Below are 14945 nucleotides of genomic sequence, written 5' to 3'. Positions count from 1 at the left end.
ACACTGACATCTGACGAAAAACAGGAACTGTGAAATATAAAGTCTACTTGTGCTACGTTTGGGGGGGGGTTAAAGAACACAACAAGACGACACACAGATGGACCGTTTCATCACCCTTCTTAGAATCACCGAAACTTTCATTCATAAACTTCAGACCTGAATCAGGAACTTCAGTATTTGGATCAAGCAGCTGTTTGCTTGCTGCAGAAGAACCAGGCCGGCCTCTGTATCAGGACATAATCAATATTAAAGGACTCTGATCGGGGACAAATCAATTTTTTAAAAGGATTTGTTGAATTAAAGGGTAATTTCAGTTTTAACCTTTCAACCTTGACCCTATGTCTCCATGCGTTTGTGTCTAAGTGACTGATGTCAACAACAATAAGTGCAACTGGTCCAGTATTAAACCAGAACCAAGCTGTAATGTAACCCTACAGGACTAATGTTCAGCAGCAGTTAGAGTCACTAAAAGTTCTGTTGTTGCTGCTGACAGACTCACATTATTATTCTAAGTGTCTGATAACATTATGGGATGGATCCCTACAGAGATAGACCTTTTAGTTAAAGAGTAAGATCCTTTTAGTTTAACATTAAACTGCCCCGAAATCCCCATCACCAAACTCCACCAGACTCCATGTAAATAATCAGGACTTTTAGCGTGTATAGAGCCAGCATATCTCCACCAGACTCCATGTAAATAATCAGGACTTTTAGCGTGTATAGAGCCAGCATATTTCCACCATACTCCATGTAAATAATCAGGACTTTTAGCGTGTATAGAGCCAGCATATTTCCACCAGACTCCATGTAAATAATCAGGACTTTTAGCGTGTATAGAGCCAGCATATTTCCACCAGACTCCATGTAAATAATCAGGACTTTTAGCGTGTATAGAGCCAGCATATTTCCACCAGACTCCATGTAAATAATCAGGACTTTTAGCGTGTATAGAGCCAGCATATCTCCACCAGACTCCATGTAAATCATCAGGACTTTTAGCGTGTATAGAGCCAGCATATCTCCACCAGACTCCATGTAAATAATCAGGACTTTTAGCATGTATAGAGCCAGCATATTTCCACCAGACTCAATGTAAATAATCAGGACTTTTAGCATGTATAGAGCCAGCATATTTCCACCAGACTCCATGTAAATAATCAGGACTTTTAGTGTGTATAGAGCCAGCATATCTCCACATGTAAATGGGTGAATTAAGGGTTTATTTCAACCAAACCAGAGTGGTGATTTTTGGAACAGTGGAAAGATGAACCAAGAGGGCTTTTGATTTGATACTTTTATTTAGTTTCTGTCCACTTTGAATGAAGTGTGTTTTACCATGATAAAAGTCCTGCTTATTTACATGGAGTCTGGTGGAGTTTGGTGATGGTGATTATTTTTACAGTGTATTAGTACTTTTACTGCAGTAAATGACAAGGGTAGTACTTCCTCTATCTGTGCATGTGTTTAACACACAGTTTAACATTTCACAACAGACTTAAAAGATCGATAACTAATTACACTAGTGGGTTATCAGTTGGAAAATAAGATAGTCTTAAACTGCCACAGACGACTTAGACTAAATGTTAACCTTAACTGGCGCATGCGTACAGACAGCGTACCAGCCACACAAACACATTAACTGTTTAATTTATGTATAAATAAAGCTGAACTGTAGACACAGAGCCGTTAGCCGTTAGCAGTTAGCCGTTAGCTTCGTCGGCTCGGACCGCCCAGTTGACTGATCACTTCTCTGTTAGCATTAGCATTAGCTAGCAGGCTAGCCGTTAGCGCGCACCCAGAAACGTCCAACGGCTGCACCGCGCGCTTATTCACAGCCCTGCGTTTCAACGTTACCGGTTGTCGTCAAGTTTAAGCAAAACAAAGTGAGAAGAAAGCCTGCACAGGTGTCGAGAGGAAGGTTATGAAGAAATAAAAGCCTCCTTACTGATTTGATGCAATTCTCTTTTTCCTCTCCAGCTTTTTTTCTGTGTGTTGCTTAAACCGATCAGTTTAAAAGCCAACAGCCAACTTCTCCGGGAGATAACATCTGTTTCGCGAGTCCCAGAAACATTCCCGATGGTCGGGGAAGCAAATAAACACGGTTTTGCTCTGAAAAATTGGCGAAAAATTAAAGTTGAAGCGGTCGCTCCGTCATGGAGGCCATGTTTGGGAGCGACCGAAGCACCGCCTGTCAGCGACAGCAGAAGAAGTAGGTCCCTGAAAACATTCACTAGTACGGGAGCACGCGCGTTTGATTTTTGGTTTAGCGTCAGTATACGGGCCGCGTGCACCGGGAGTCCGAGTTTTAAACGTGTCGGTGTGTCTGTGTGTTTGCGGCGGACCGGGGGAATGTGTTTGTGTTTGTGTAAAAAGTGTGTCTGACCCCGTGGAGGGATCTGTTGGAGGGCTGCTCCGGTGAAGCGGTGTCTGTCATCAGACCTGAAGTCCCGGACTGGAGCCGCGCGGAGCCGGACTCTCTGCTGCACGTGCCTCAGTCAGACAAGACCAACTCATTCATATACAGAACTTTAAACGGCACAGTAGTATTTCTATTCAGCGCTGCAACAAGTATTCCGATTACTGCAGTAAAAGTACTAATACCACACCGTAAAAATACTCTGTTGTAAGTCCTGCAGTGGAAATGGTATTTAAGTAAAAGTATGTAAGTATCATCAGGAACATGTAGTTACAGCATATAGGCAGAGTTTACCCCCTAATTAATGAACAGCTGGGCTTTTTTCAAAGTTTTTGTTGCTTTTTCACACATTTTTGTCATTTTCTTTTCAATTTTTGTCGCCTTTTTCGAATTGTGTCTGTGTGTTTATCTGTGTGTGTGTGTCTGTCTGTCTGTCTGTGTGTCTGTCTGTCTGTCTGTCTGTCTGTCTGTCTGTCTGTCTGTCTGTCTGTCTGTCTGTGTGTGTGTGTGTGTGTGTGTGTGTGTGTGTGTGTGTGTGTGTGTGTGTGTGTGTGTGTGTGTGTGTGTGTGTGTGTGACACTGTGTAACCCAACATGGCTGCTCGGTGCATCAACAGCAGTGAAAGCTGTAGTAACAGTTTATTAGCACATCTGTCTTATTTGTGTTTACAGATTCGGCAGAGATGGGAAGTACAAATACTTTGTTACTGTTCTCAAGTAGATTTTTCAGATATTTTTACTTTACTATTTATTTTTGTGCCGACTTTTTACTTTCTACTCCTTCAGAGATGGCAAAAATACTCACTTCATGTACTCCCGTAGAAGTACAGATACTTTGAAAGTCTCTGGGATCTCCCTTTTCTTCATGTTGGATCATGTCTCCGTCCATCCTACTAGTGCTAACGTTACCGCCATCAAGCAGCGAGGAAACGCTAACGTTACCGCCATCAAGCAGCGAAGATACGCTAACGTTACCGCCATCAAGCAGCGAGGATACGCTAACGTTACCGCCATCAAGCAGCGAGGATACGCTAACGTTATCACCAATAAGCCAAGATACATACGCTACTTCCGCCATCAAGCAGCGAGGATACGCTTAACGCTAACGCCATCAAGCAGCGAGGATACCTTAACGTTACCGCCATCGCGAAGGAAGATATCGCTTAACGTTAATCGCCATCAAGCAGCGAAGATACCTTAACGCTATCACGCCATCAAGCAGCGAAGATACGTTCTTCACCATCAAGCAGAGAGACATTTAACGTTACCGCCATCAAGCAGCTGAAGATATCGCTTAACGTTACCGCCATCAAGCAGCGAGGATACGCTAACGTTACCGCCAACAGCGAAGGAGACATTAACTTACCGCCATCAAGCAGCGCGATATACGCTTACCACCATCGAGTAGCATACGCTTAACGCTACCGCCATCAAGCAGCGAGGATACCTTAACGTTACCGCCATCAAGCAGCGAAGATACGCTTAACGTTACGTCACATCAAGCAGCGAGGGATACGCTTAACGCACATCAAGCAGCGAAGCGACGCTAACGTCACCCATCAAGCAGCAAAAATATGGTTAACGTTACCGCCATCAAGCAGCGAGGATATGCTAACGTTACCGCCATCAAGCAGCGAGGATATGCTAACGTTACCTAGGGCTGGGCGATAAAACGATAACGATATGTATCGCGATAGACACGTAATCAATATCAATAGAAAATGCGGTCGATAAAACGTTCGATAACTTGTTTTTCTTCTTCGGAAGAAACCAGAAGTTGCAAAGCAAGTTTGGTTGCATGAACAAAGGCACTCACTCTCTGGTAACCTAGCAACGTAGGGAGTGAAACTCTAACAGCCAATCATGTAACAGTATCATGTTTGGTTGTGCCACATCGCTGTCTCGTGTTGGATTCTACAATAACAGAACCGGCGGCATGGAGCGATAAGTGGAAAGTGAGTGCCGCAGCGAGCGAGGAAATTGTTGATAAAACAGGAAAAGTCAGTATGGCAGTTTTGGGGATTTTATAAGTCTGACCGTCGTCCCCACCAACACTACCGCAAACTTGTTTTACCACCTTAGCCGCGCTCACACTTTGGAGCAAAGCCGTATTCGCCATCAACGTCCAACAACATCTGCAGCTGCAACACCGCACAAGCAGCAGACCACCATGGAGAGGTACTCTGCATCAGCGCCTTACTAAACGCTACAAGCAGCAGACCACCATGGAGAGGTACTCTGCATCAGCGCCTTACTAAACGCTACAAGCAGCAGACCACCATGGAGAGGTACTCTGCATCAGCGCCTTACTAAACGCTACAAGCAGCAGACCGCCATGGAGAGGTACTCTGCATCAGCGCCTTACTAAACGCTACAAGCAGCAGACCACCATGGAGAGGTACTCTGCATCAGCGCCTTACTAAACGCTACAAGCAGCAGACCGCCATGGAGAGGTACTCTGCATCAGCGCCTTACTAAACGCTACAAGCAGCAGACCGCCATGGAGAGGTACTCTGCATCAGCACCTTACTAAACGCTACAAGCAGCAGACCACCATGGAGAGGTACTCTGCATCAGCCGCTTTACTAAACGCTACAAGCAGCAGACCGCCATGGAGAGGTACTCTGCATCAGCGCCTTACTAAACGCTACAAGCAGCAGACCGCCATGGAGAGGTACTCTGCATCAGCGCCTTACTAAACGCTACAAGCAGCAGACCGCCATGGAGAGGTACTCTGCATCAGCGCCTTACTAAACGCTACGAGCAGCAGACCGCCACGGAGAGGTACTCTGCATCAGCACCTTACTAAACACTACGAGCAGCAGACCGCCACGGAGAGGTACTCTGCAGCAGCACCTTACTAAACGCTACAAGCAGCAGACCGCCACGGAGAGGTACTCTGCAGCAGCGCCTTACTAAACGCTACAAGCAGCAGACCGCCATGGAGAGGTACTCTGCATCAGCGCCTTACTAAACGCTACAAGCAGCAGACCGCCATGGAGAGGTACTCTGCATCAGCGCCTTACTAAACACTACAAAGAAATAACGGAGGCAGACGTGCTGAGCACTGTCCAGAAGCCAGGTTACCAACCTAGCACTAAACCTGCAGAAAATAGTTCTTCTCAGGTTTCAGGTTTCTCTATGTTTAGATTTAACACTTTGCACCGTTTTATTACACCTTATTAAGCAGTTCTTACTTATTCTTTCTTCACTGTGATTTTAGACTTTTTACATTTTTTTAAAACGTCTTTTTACAGACGTTTACATTTTAATTATTTGAGTGATTTCCATGGTTGTGTTGACATTTCTGCTTTTATAACTGAGGGGATTATAATCAGAGGAAGGTTAAGTTTAAAATAAAAATGTTTAAATTTAATATATTTTTCTCCTGGTCCTTATTTTAAATAGGTCATAAAAAATATCAATAATTATCGATATTGACCGATATGAAACACTTATATCGTGATACAGTTTTCAGCCATATCGCCCAGCCCTAACGTTACCGCCATCAAGCAGCGAGGATACGCTAACGTTACCGCCATCAAGCAGCGAGGATACGCTAACGTTACCGCCATCAAGCAGCGAGGATACGCTAACGTTACCGCCATCAAGCAGCGAGGATACGCTTAACGTTACCGCCATCAAGCGCGAGGATACGCTTAACGTTACCGCCATCAAGCAGCGAGGATACGTTAACGTTACCGCCATCAAGCAGCGAGGATACGCTTAACGTTACCGCCATCAAGCAGCGAAGGATACTTAACGTTACCGCCATCAAGCAGCGGATACGCTTAACGTTACCGCCATCAAGCAGCGAGGATACGCTTAACGTTACCGCCATCAAGCAGCGAGGATACGCTTAACGTTACCGTCATCAAGCAGCGAGGATAGGCTAACGTTAACACCATCAAGCAGCGAGGATATCGCTTAACGCGTCCGCCATCAAGCAGCGAGGATACGCTAACGTTACCGCCATCAAGCAGCGAGGATACGCTAACGTTACCGCCATCAAGCAGCGAGGATACGCTAACGTTACCGCCATCAAGCAGCGAGGATACGCTAACGTTACCGCCATCAAGCAGCGAGGATACGCTAACGTTACCGCCATCAAGCAGCGAGGATACGCTAACGTTACCGCCATCAAGCAGCGAGGATACGCTAACGTTACCGCCATCAAGCAGCGAGGATATGCTAACTGTATTAGTACTTTCACTGCAGTAATTGGAATACTTCTTGCAGCGCTGAATAGAAATACTACTGTGCTCTGATTGGTTGAAGGACTATCCAATTACGCCCAGAGGCATTTGAGCGGCATCCGTTGGTGAAGCCCCTTTGGATTAATTATTATATAAATTAACTGCAAAGTACACTCACCTAAAAGATTATTAGGAAAACCTTTTGAATTTCACGTTAATGCAATTATCTAATCAACCAATCACATGGCAGCTGCTTCAATGCATTCACACACACACACACACACACACACACACACACACACACACACACACACACACACACAGAGCTCCATAATATAACTATAATTTCATGCATCGGCATACAAGGGCAAAATGGTTGAATCTGGTGAAATACTGTAAAAATGTCAAATATGACTAGTTTTCTTCCAAATGAAATGCTGACATTACAGAATGCATGGTTTTATACTGTAAAGGCAGTGAGATCAAAACATGTGGTTATAATGGAAGTCAATGGGGCCATTTTTGCCTCGAAGGTGTCCAAAGGGAGTATCTGGAACTACATAAAAAATACTAATGCAATCAAATCAGTTTTGTTGCTTATCTTTGACATATTTAAGCCTCTAATCACCACCAAAGCCCCATTCCCCTATGATTTATTTTATGAAAAATAATTAATGTTTTGTTGGGTTTTTCATAAATAATTGTTACTTCAAAGATTTAAAACTGGCATTTAAAGGGTTAAAATCCAGAAAATGATTAAATGTTTGGTAGTTTTGAGCAATTTAGAAGTTGTTTAAGTGATTTATGAAAAAAAAGCAGAAAAAAATATTGATATATGATGATTTAATATCAGTTTTTTGGACATGTACATTTTTGCCTCAAAGGTGTCCAAAAGGAGTATCTGGCACTATGTCAAAAATACTAATGCAATCAAATTAATTTTGTTGCTTATCTTTGACATATCCAAGCCTCTAATCCCCACCAAAGCCCCATCTACATATTATTCATTATATGGAAAAGAAAACATTTTTTGTGTTTTTTTGTAATAAAAAATGAAATACTTCAAATAAATAAACTGGTATTTAAAGGGTTAAAATCCTGAAAATGATTGAATGTTTGGTAGTTTTGATTAGGTTACAAGTTGTTTAAGTGATTTATGAAAAAAAAGCAGAAAAATATATTGATATATGATGATTTAATAACAGTTTTTGTGTGCGTGGACATTTTTGCCACGAAGGTGTCGAGAGTAAGTTTTTTTAAGGAGGGCATGAGGTTAATTCTTTGTGTCAGTGATCCAACAAGGTGCTGGGAGCATTCTTTAGAAATGTTGGCCCATATTGAGAGGATAGGGTCAAACTCTGTATTAATTATGGTGTTCCTAATAATCCTTTAGGGGAGTGTATATTCCCGTCCAATTAGATTGAATTCGGTATTGATGACGCGAAAACTAATAACGTTAACTCCACTGAAATTATTTTAAACTAAAGTAACGAGCCAATTTTGTAAAATGTAAGGAGTCGAAAGTACCGATATTCATGTTACAAATGTAAGGAGTAAAAGTAAAAAGTTGGTACAAAAATAAAAAGTAAAGGGTAACACTTTACAATAAGGTACACAAAAAAATAGGTAGTTAATGATTAGTTACTGTTTTTGAAAGGGTAGTTACCCTTTTTCTGAAAAAGGGTAACTACCCTTTCAAAAACAGTAACTAATCATTAACTACCTATTTTTTTGTGTACCTTATTGTAAAGTGTTACCAAGTAAAGTAAAACTATGTGTGTGTGTGTGTGTGTGACTACAGTACATCTGCAGACTTTCCTTATATATATATAGCTATATATATAATAAACACAATAACACCTTCTGGATGAACTTCAACTTTTATTAAACTTTGACAAATATATAAATACATTAACCCAAATATATCAGAACAGAACAACAGTGTGGACAAAGTCTCAGGCTCCATCTCCTCCGCTACGTTTGGGTTTTTAAGCCCCCTGCAGTCCTCCAGAGGACCCCTAGGGGGACACGTACCCCCTGCAGTCCTCCAGAAACAACCCCAGATTCCAAACCTAAACGGGTCAGAAGTGTTTCCAAATGTCTCCGGTTTAGGGGCTCGGAAACACCAGAGCAGGGGGAATGAGAGGGTGGAACACCAGAGCAGGGGGAATGAGAGGGGGGAACACCAGAGCAGGGGGAATGAGAGGGTGGAACACCAGAGCAGGGGGAATGAGAGGGGGAGACACCAGAGCAGGGGGAATGAGAGCAGTGTAACACCAGAGCAGGGGGAATGAGAGGGGGAGACACCAGAGCAGGGGGAATGAGAGGGTGGAACACCAGAGCAGGGGGAATGAGAGGGTGGAACACCAGAGCAGGGGGAATGAGAGGGGGAGACACCAGAGCAGGGGGAATGAGAGCAGTGTAACACCAGAGCAGGGGGAATGAGAGGGGGAGACACCAGAGCAGGGGGAATGAGAGGGTGGAACACCAGAGCAGGGGGAATGAGAGGGAGAAACACCAGAGCAGGGGGAATGAGAGGGGAAACACCAGAGCAGGGGGAATGAGAGGGGGAGACACCAGAGCAGGGGGAATGAGAGGGGGGAACACCAGAGCAGGGGGAATGAGAGGGGGAGACACCAGAGCAGGGGGAATGAGAGCAGTGTAACACCAGAGCAGGGGGAATGAGAGCAGTGTAACACCAGAGCAGGGGGAATGAGAGGGTGGAACACCAGAGCAGGGGGAATGAGAGGGGGAGACACCAGAGCAGGAGGAATGAGAGGGGGGAACACCAGAGCAGGAGGAATGAGAGGGGGAGACACCAGAGCAGGGGGAATGAGAGGGGGAAGTCTAGTCAGTCCTTCCAGAAAAATGTGGATTTTTTTTGTGATTGTTGAGGGCAAAGATCCTTGATTATGCGGCAAGTTTTCTTAAAGAATGTGATGGAACATGTTATATATGATATTTATGTAATTTTATGCGATGAAATTGCAGGAACTTGCAAAAACTGCAGTTTGATGAAAAAGAGAAACACTCTGCTTTTCGATGATGTTCACGTCGCGTAATGACGTCACTTCATAACGTTCCCATGGCAACAGGGGCTAAATGGCTGCTCTCGTGTGAAGTAAACGCAACGTTTTTCAACTTTCTGCTAACATATATTACGGGACTTTTTTGCAACGAAAATGCGGGGGTTATGACATCATGCAAGCACCGCATATTTTGCACGGAAATCGGCAATTTATGCGGCAAAAGTGCGGCTTATTTAAAAAAATGTGGCCCCCCACCCCCCATAAATATGCGGACTCTGGCTGATTATGCGATGAATTATGCGATCACATAATCAGGCTTTGCTGGAGGGACTGGTGAGTGTGCGGGCAGTGACGGCTCAGATAAACTCCACTCCTCCATCGGTCACGCAGAAGGAGCTGCTCCTGTAGGCCTTCGTCCTGGAGGAGGAGGAGGGAGGGGAGAGAGGAGGAGGAGGAGGGAGGGGGCAGGAGAGAGGAGGAGGAGGAGGGAGGGGGCAGGAGAGAGGAGGAGGAGGAGGTGCAGTGGACGGTGAAGACCTGCCGTCTCCTCTGCTCCTTGCTGCCTCCTGCTGTGGCGGCCATGTTGCTTGCAGCCTCCAGCCTGGAGCACAGCAGCCGGTGGGTCACCAGGCGTTGCCAGGGGCGACAGAGGTAGGGCCGGTCGTAGTCCGAGGAGGAGGAGGAGGAGGGTCCGCTCCAGCTCCTCCTCATGGCGTGGCAGGTGGCGAAGACGGTGATTCTGTAATCCCTGAGAGGAGGAGACCCAGAAGATCCACACTCACAACTTTATTATTTACTCCGATATTTGTGTGTCTGTGTCTGTGTGTGTGTGTGTGTGTGTGTGTGTGTGTGTGTGTGTGTGTGTGTGTGTGTGTATGTATGTCTGAATGTGTGTGTGTGTGTGTGTGAGATCTACCTGAGCAGTCGGCCCAGCAGCACTGCACACTTGCTGAGCTTCTCTTCCTGCTTGGCGACGCTGGCCCCGCCCTCGCAGCGGTCCAGCCAATAGAAAGCGGAGATGCTGTCGATGAGGAGAAGCGACAGGCTGGGCCTCGACGACAACGACGTCTCCAGGAAGTGGAGGGTGAGGAGGAGCTGGGAGGAGGAGGAGCAGTGGACGACCAGGAGACGAGAGAGACACAAACGCAGCGCTGCCTCGTCTGAAGGAGAGAGAGAGACAGGGAGAGAGAGAGGGGGAGAGACAGAGAGAGAGAGAGGGCGAGAGAGAGAGAGAGGAGGAGAGAGAGAGAGAGAGAGAGATGGAGGGAGAGAGACAGAGAGAGAGAGATGGAGGGAGAGAGACAGAGAGAGAGATGGAGGGAGAGAGACAGAGAGAGAGAGATGGAGGGAGAGAGACAGAGAGAGAGATGGAGGGGAGAGAGAGAGAGAGAGAGAGAGATGGAGGGAGAGAGACAGAGAGAGAGATGGAGGGAGAGAGACAGAGAGAGAGAGATGGAGGGAGAGAGACAGAGAGAGAGAGATGGAGGGAGAGAGACAGAGAGAGAGAGATGGAGGGAGAGAGAGAGAGAGAGAGAGATGGAGGGGAGAGACAGAGAGAGAGAGATGGAGGGAGAGACAGAGAGAGAGAGATGGAGGGAGAGAGACAGAAGAGAGAGATGGAGGGAGAGAGACAGAGAGAGAGAGAGATGGAGGGAGAGAGAGATGGAGGGAGAGAGACAGAGAGAGAGAGATGGAGGGAGAGAGAGATGGAGGCATGGATGACACATGTCTTTGGTGTGGGAGGTCCGGGTTAGATTCCCACTGTGATACATCGACCAGTGTGTCCCTGAGCAAGGCACCTAACCCTAGCAGCTCCAGAGGCGTGCGACCTCTGACCTCTGGAGCAATTGTAAGTCGCTTTGGATAAAAGCGTCCGCTAGATGACACGTAATGTTTACACAGAGAGTAGGACGAGCCACACAGCCCTGTGGTTACCTGGGCACCTGATATGTCCCGTTACGTCCTGCTGGGCTCTGCAACACCATCAACTACTACAACTACTAGTTCTAGTCATTCTCTGTATTGTGACATTATTATTATTTTATTATTATTATTATTATTATTATACATTATTACTGTATTATTGCCAGCTTTCTCCCTGAGAGGGAGTTTTTCATCACCACTGTCCCACTAAATGCTTGCTCTTGAGGGAATTACTGGAATTGTTGGGTCTTTGTAAATTATAGAGTGTGGTCTAGACCTACTCTATCTGTAAAGTGTCCTGAGATAACTCCTGTTATGATTTGATACTATAAATAAAATTGAATTGAATTATATATTATATTATATATTGTGTATAAACATGTGGGTCCCTCTGCTGTTTCTTCTTCTTTGGTGTGCGTACCTGCGTTCAGTCTGCTGTCGAGGATGCTGACGAGTCGTAACATGTCCAGACTGTAGTCGGTGTCCACGAACACAACGTCTACCTCCAGACCGCCGGTTGCCACGGGCAACACACAGCGACACAGCAGGTGGTAGAGCAGCTCCGTCTTACCTGAGACACACTCACAGTTACAGGAAGTACTAGCACGATGAAGTCACAAGTGTTTCCTGTCCAGTGAGCTCACCTGTTCCCTCCGTTCCATACAGCTCCACCACCTCACCTGGCCAACACAACACACAGCAATCAGCAAACAGCAGCACAGAAAACCCTCAAAAAACATAGAAAGAAACTCTAAAAAAACATTAAAATAGCCTAAAAAAAATAGAAAAAAACCCTCAAAAAAAGTAGAAAAAAACCTAAAAAATGTAGAAAAAACCCCTCAAAAAAAGATAGAAAAAAAACTTTAAAAAGTAGAAAAAAACCCTCAAAAAAAGTAGACAAAAAACTTTAAAAAAGTAGAAAAAACCCCTCAAAAAAGTAGAAAAAAACGTAGAGAAAAACCCTCAAAAAAGCATTAAAATAGCCTTAAGAAAACCCGTAGAAAGTGTAACGTAGAAAGTGAAACAACAGCACAGAAAAAGCCTTAAAAAAACTATAAAAAAAATTAAAATAGCCTTAAAAAACATAGAAAAAAGTAGAAACCCCCCGTAAAAAAACGTACAAAAATCATAACTATTATTTAGGTCAATATATAAATCAGGATTACGGTATTTAACACGATTCCTCGTTGACTTTTGGAAAGATGTTACATTTATTAAAGTCAAAATCAGTGAAAACACCTTCATACAAAGTCTCCTAGGTGTCCACAGAGTTAATAAAAACATCAATCATGTGGCTCCTGATGCATGTTTTAATGTTTTTAATGTTTTTGGGGCAGTGATGTCATGTGGCGTGTGCTGACAGGAAGGAAGTGGGCGTGGCCAGTCACCGTGGTCGGGTCCTCCGTCGTCAGGAAACAGGCGAGGTTCAACGTCCTTCAGAGAACGCCGAGGCTCCAGACGGGCAAACAGCTGCAGACACACACACACAGACACACACACACAGAGACACACACACACACAGAGACACACACACACACACACACACAGAGACACACACACACACACACAGAAACACACACAAGAGACACACAAACAAAACAACGACACACACAATACAACCACAAAGAAACACACACACAGACACACACACAGAGACACACACACACACAGAGACACACACACACACACACAGAGCACACACACACACACAGAACACACAATACACACACACACACAGACACACACACAGAGACACACACAAAACAACACAAAAAACAAACAACACAAAAAGACACACAGGGACACACACACACAGAGACACACACACACACACAGGGACACACACACACACACACACACACAGGGACACACACACACACAGAGACACATACAGGGACACACAACACACACACACAGAGACACACACACACACACACAGAGACACAACACATACACACACATAGAGACACACATACACACACACACCCACAGACACACACACACACACACACACACACAGAGACACAACACATACACACACATAGAGACACACATACACACACAGAGACACACACACACAGACAGACACATACACACACAGAGACACACACACACAGACAGACACATACACACACAGACACACACACACAGACAGACACATACACACACACACACACAGACACACACACAGACAGACACATACACACACAGACACACACACACACAGACACACACACACACAGACACATACACACACACAGACAGACAGACACACACACACACAGAGACACAACACATACACACACAGACACATACACACACACACACAGCGACAGACAGACACACACACAGAGACAGACAGACACACACGGTGTAGGCTGAAGACAAAGCTTATTACTCTTATACCCTTTTTACATACAATTATATTTTTTCATACAAAAATTAAAGTTACAGAAACTAAATATACACTATATACCCCAGTACAACGCAAGAAGTCCAGTACATTTTGTACACCTTCTGGTATTCACACTTCTGTTTTATAATTGTTAATCACCTTATATTTAAATAGTTATTTTAATCGGTTGATTGTGTTACACTTTTTCAAGTCAATTTCTAATTCATTCCACAGTTTAACTCCATACACCGAGACACTTCTTTAGTGGTTTCTTTATGGGAGTATTATAGGACTATTAAAGAGTAGTTTCAGGGGTTTTCATCCCGGACCCCATTTCCCCATGCATTGGTGTCTAAGTGACTCCCCATCGCCAGACTCCATGTAAATAATCAGGACTTTTAGCGTGTATAGAGCCAGCATATCTCCACCAGACTCCATGTAAATAATCAGGACTTTTGGCGTGTATAGAGCCAGCATATCTCCACATGTAAATGGGTGAATTAAGGGTTTATTTCAACCAAACCAGAACAAACCAGAGTGGTGATTGTTGGAACAGTGGAAAGATGAACCAAGACGGCTTTTGGTAGTTTTATTTAGTTTCTGTCCACTTTGAATGAAGTGTGTTTTACAATGATAAAAGTCCTGATTATTTACATGGAGTCTGGTGGATTTGGTGACTATATTTCACGTTAAGGAAATAGCTTCCCGCCTTAATTAAACAAAGACTAGATACATAATCAATGCGTACTGCTTAAACAGAGCTACATTAATGTAAAGTAACGTGTTAATTTTCTGACCTGAGCACCACTTTCAGTCATTTCAGCTTCATCTTCATCAACAGAAAACCAAACGCTGCCGCTTCTGTTGAGATCACTTCCTGTTTCTGCGGTATTACCGTAATGGACGGAGAGCAAACTGCTGTTACCGTAATGGACGGAGAGCAAACTGTTGTTACCGTAATGGACGGAGAGTAAACTGCTGTTACCG

General features: G+C 44.6%; 2 protein-coding genes across 3 annotated transcripts in view; both read right to left on the bottom strand.

The window, feature by feature from the left end:
- The window catches only part of LOC120552637 (NACHT, LRR and PYD domains-containing protein 14-like), a 303082-nt gene that overhangs the window by 190143 nt on the left and 97994 nt on the right, over positions 1 to 14945 (bottom strand).
- On the bottom strand, positions 9862 to 14838 carry xrcc2 (X-ray repair complementing defective repair in Chinese hamster cells 2). Of its 2 annotated transcripts, XM_039790829.1 has the most exons (7): positions 14756 to 14838; positions 12952 to 13033; positions 12208 to 12243; positions 11985 to 12134; positions 10557 to 10800; positions 10156 to 10388; positions 9997 to 10073 (listed from the first exon to the last, which is right to left on the bottom strand). In XM_039790829.1, the coding sequence occupies exons 1-7, from the start codon at positions 14774 to 14776 to the stop codon at positions 9997 to 9999; spliced, it is 843 nt and encodes a 280-aa protein (XP_039646763.1). In that variant the 5' UTR covers positions 14777 to 14838. The 2 variants fall into 2 exon arrangements, with proteins under 2 accessions (XP_039646762.1, XP_039646763.1); XM_039790828.1 differs by having other exon boundaries at positions 9862 to 10388.

The sequence above is a fragment of the Perca fluviatilis genome, chromosome 22 (assembly GCF_010015445.1).
Source record: "Perca fluviatilis chromosome 22, GENO_Pfluv_1.0, whole genome shotgun sequence".
Lineage (NCBI taxonomy): Eukaryota > Metazoa > Chordata > Actinopteri > Perciformes > Percidae > Perca > Perca fluviatilis.
The sequence above is the reverse complement of the archived record's forward strand: the minus strand, read 5'-3'. Positions and strand labels throughout refer to the sequence as shown.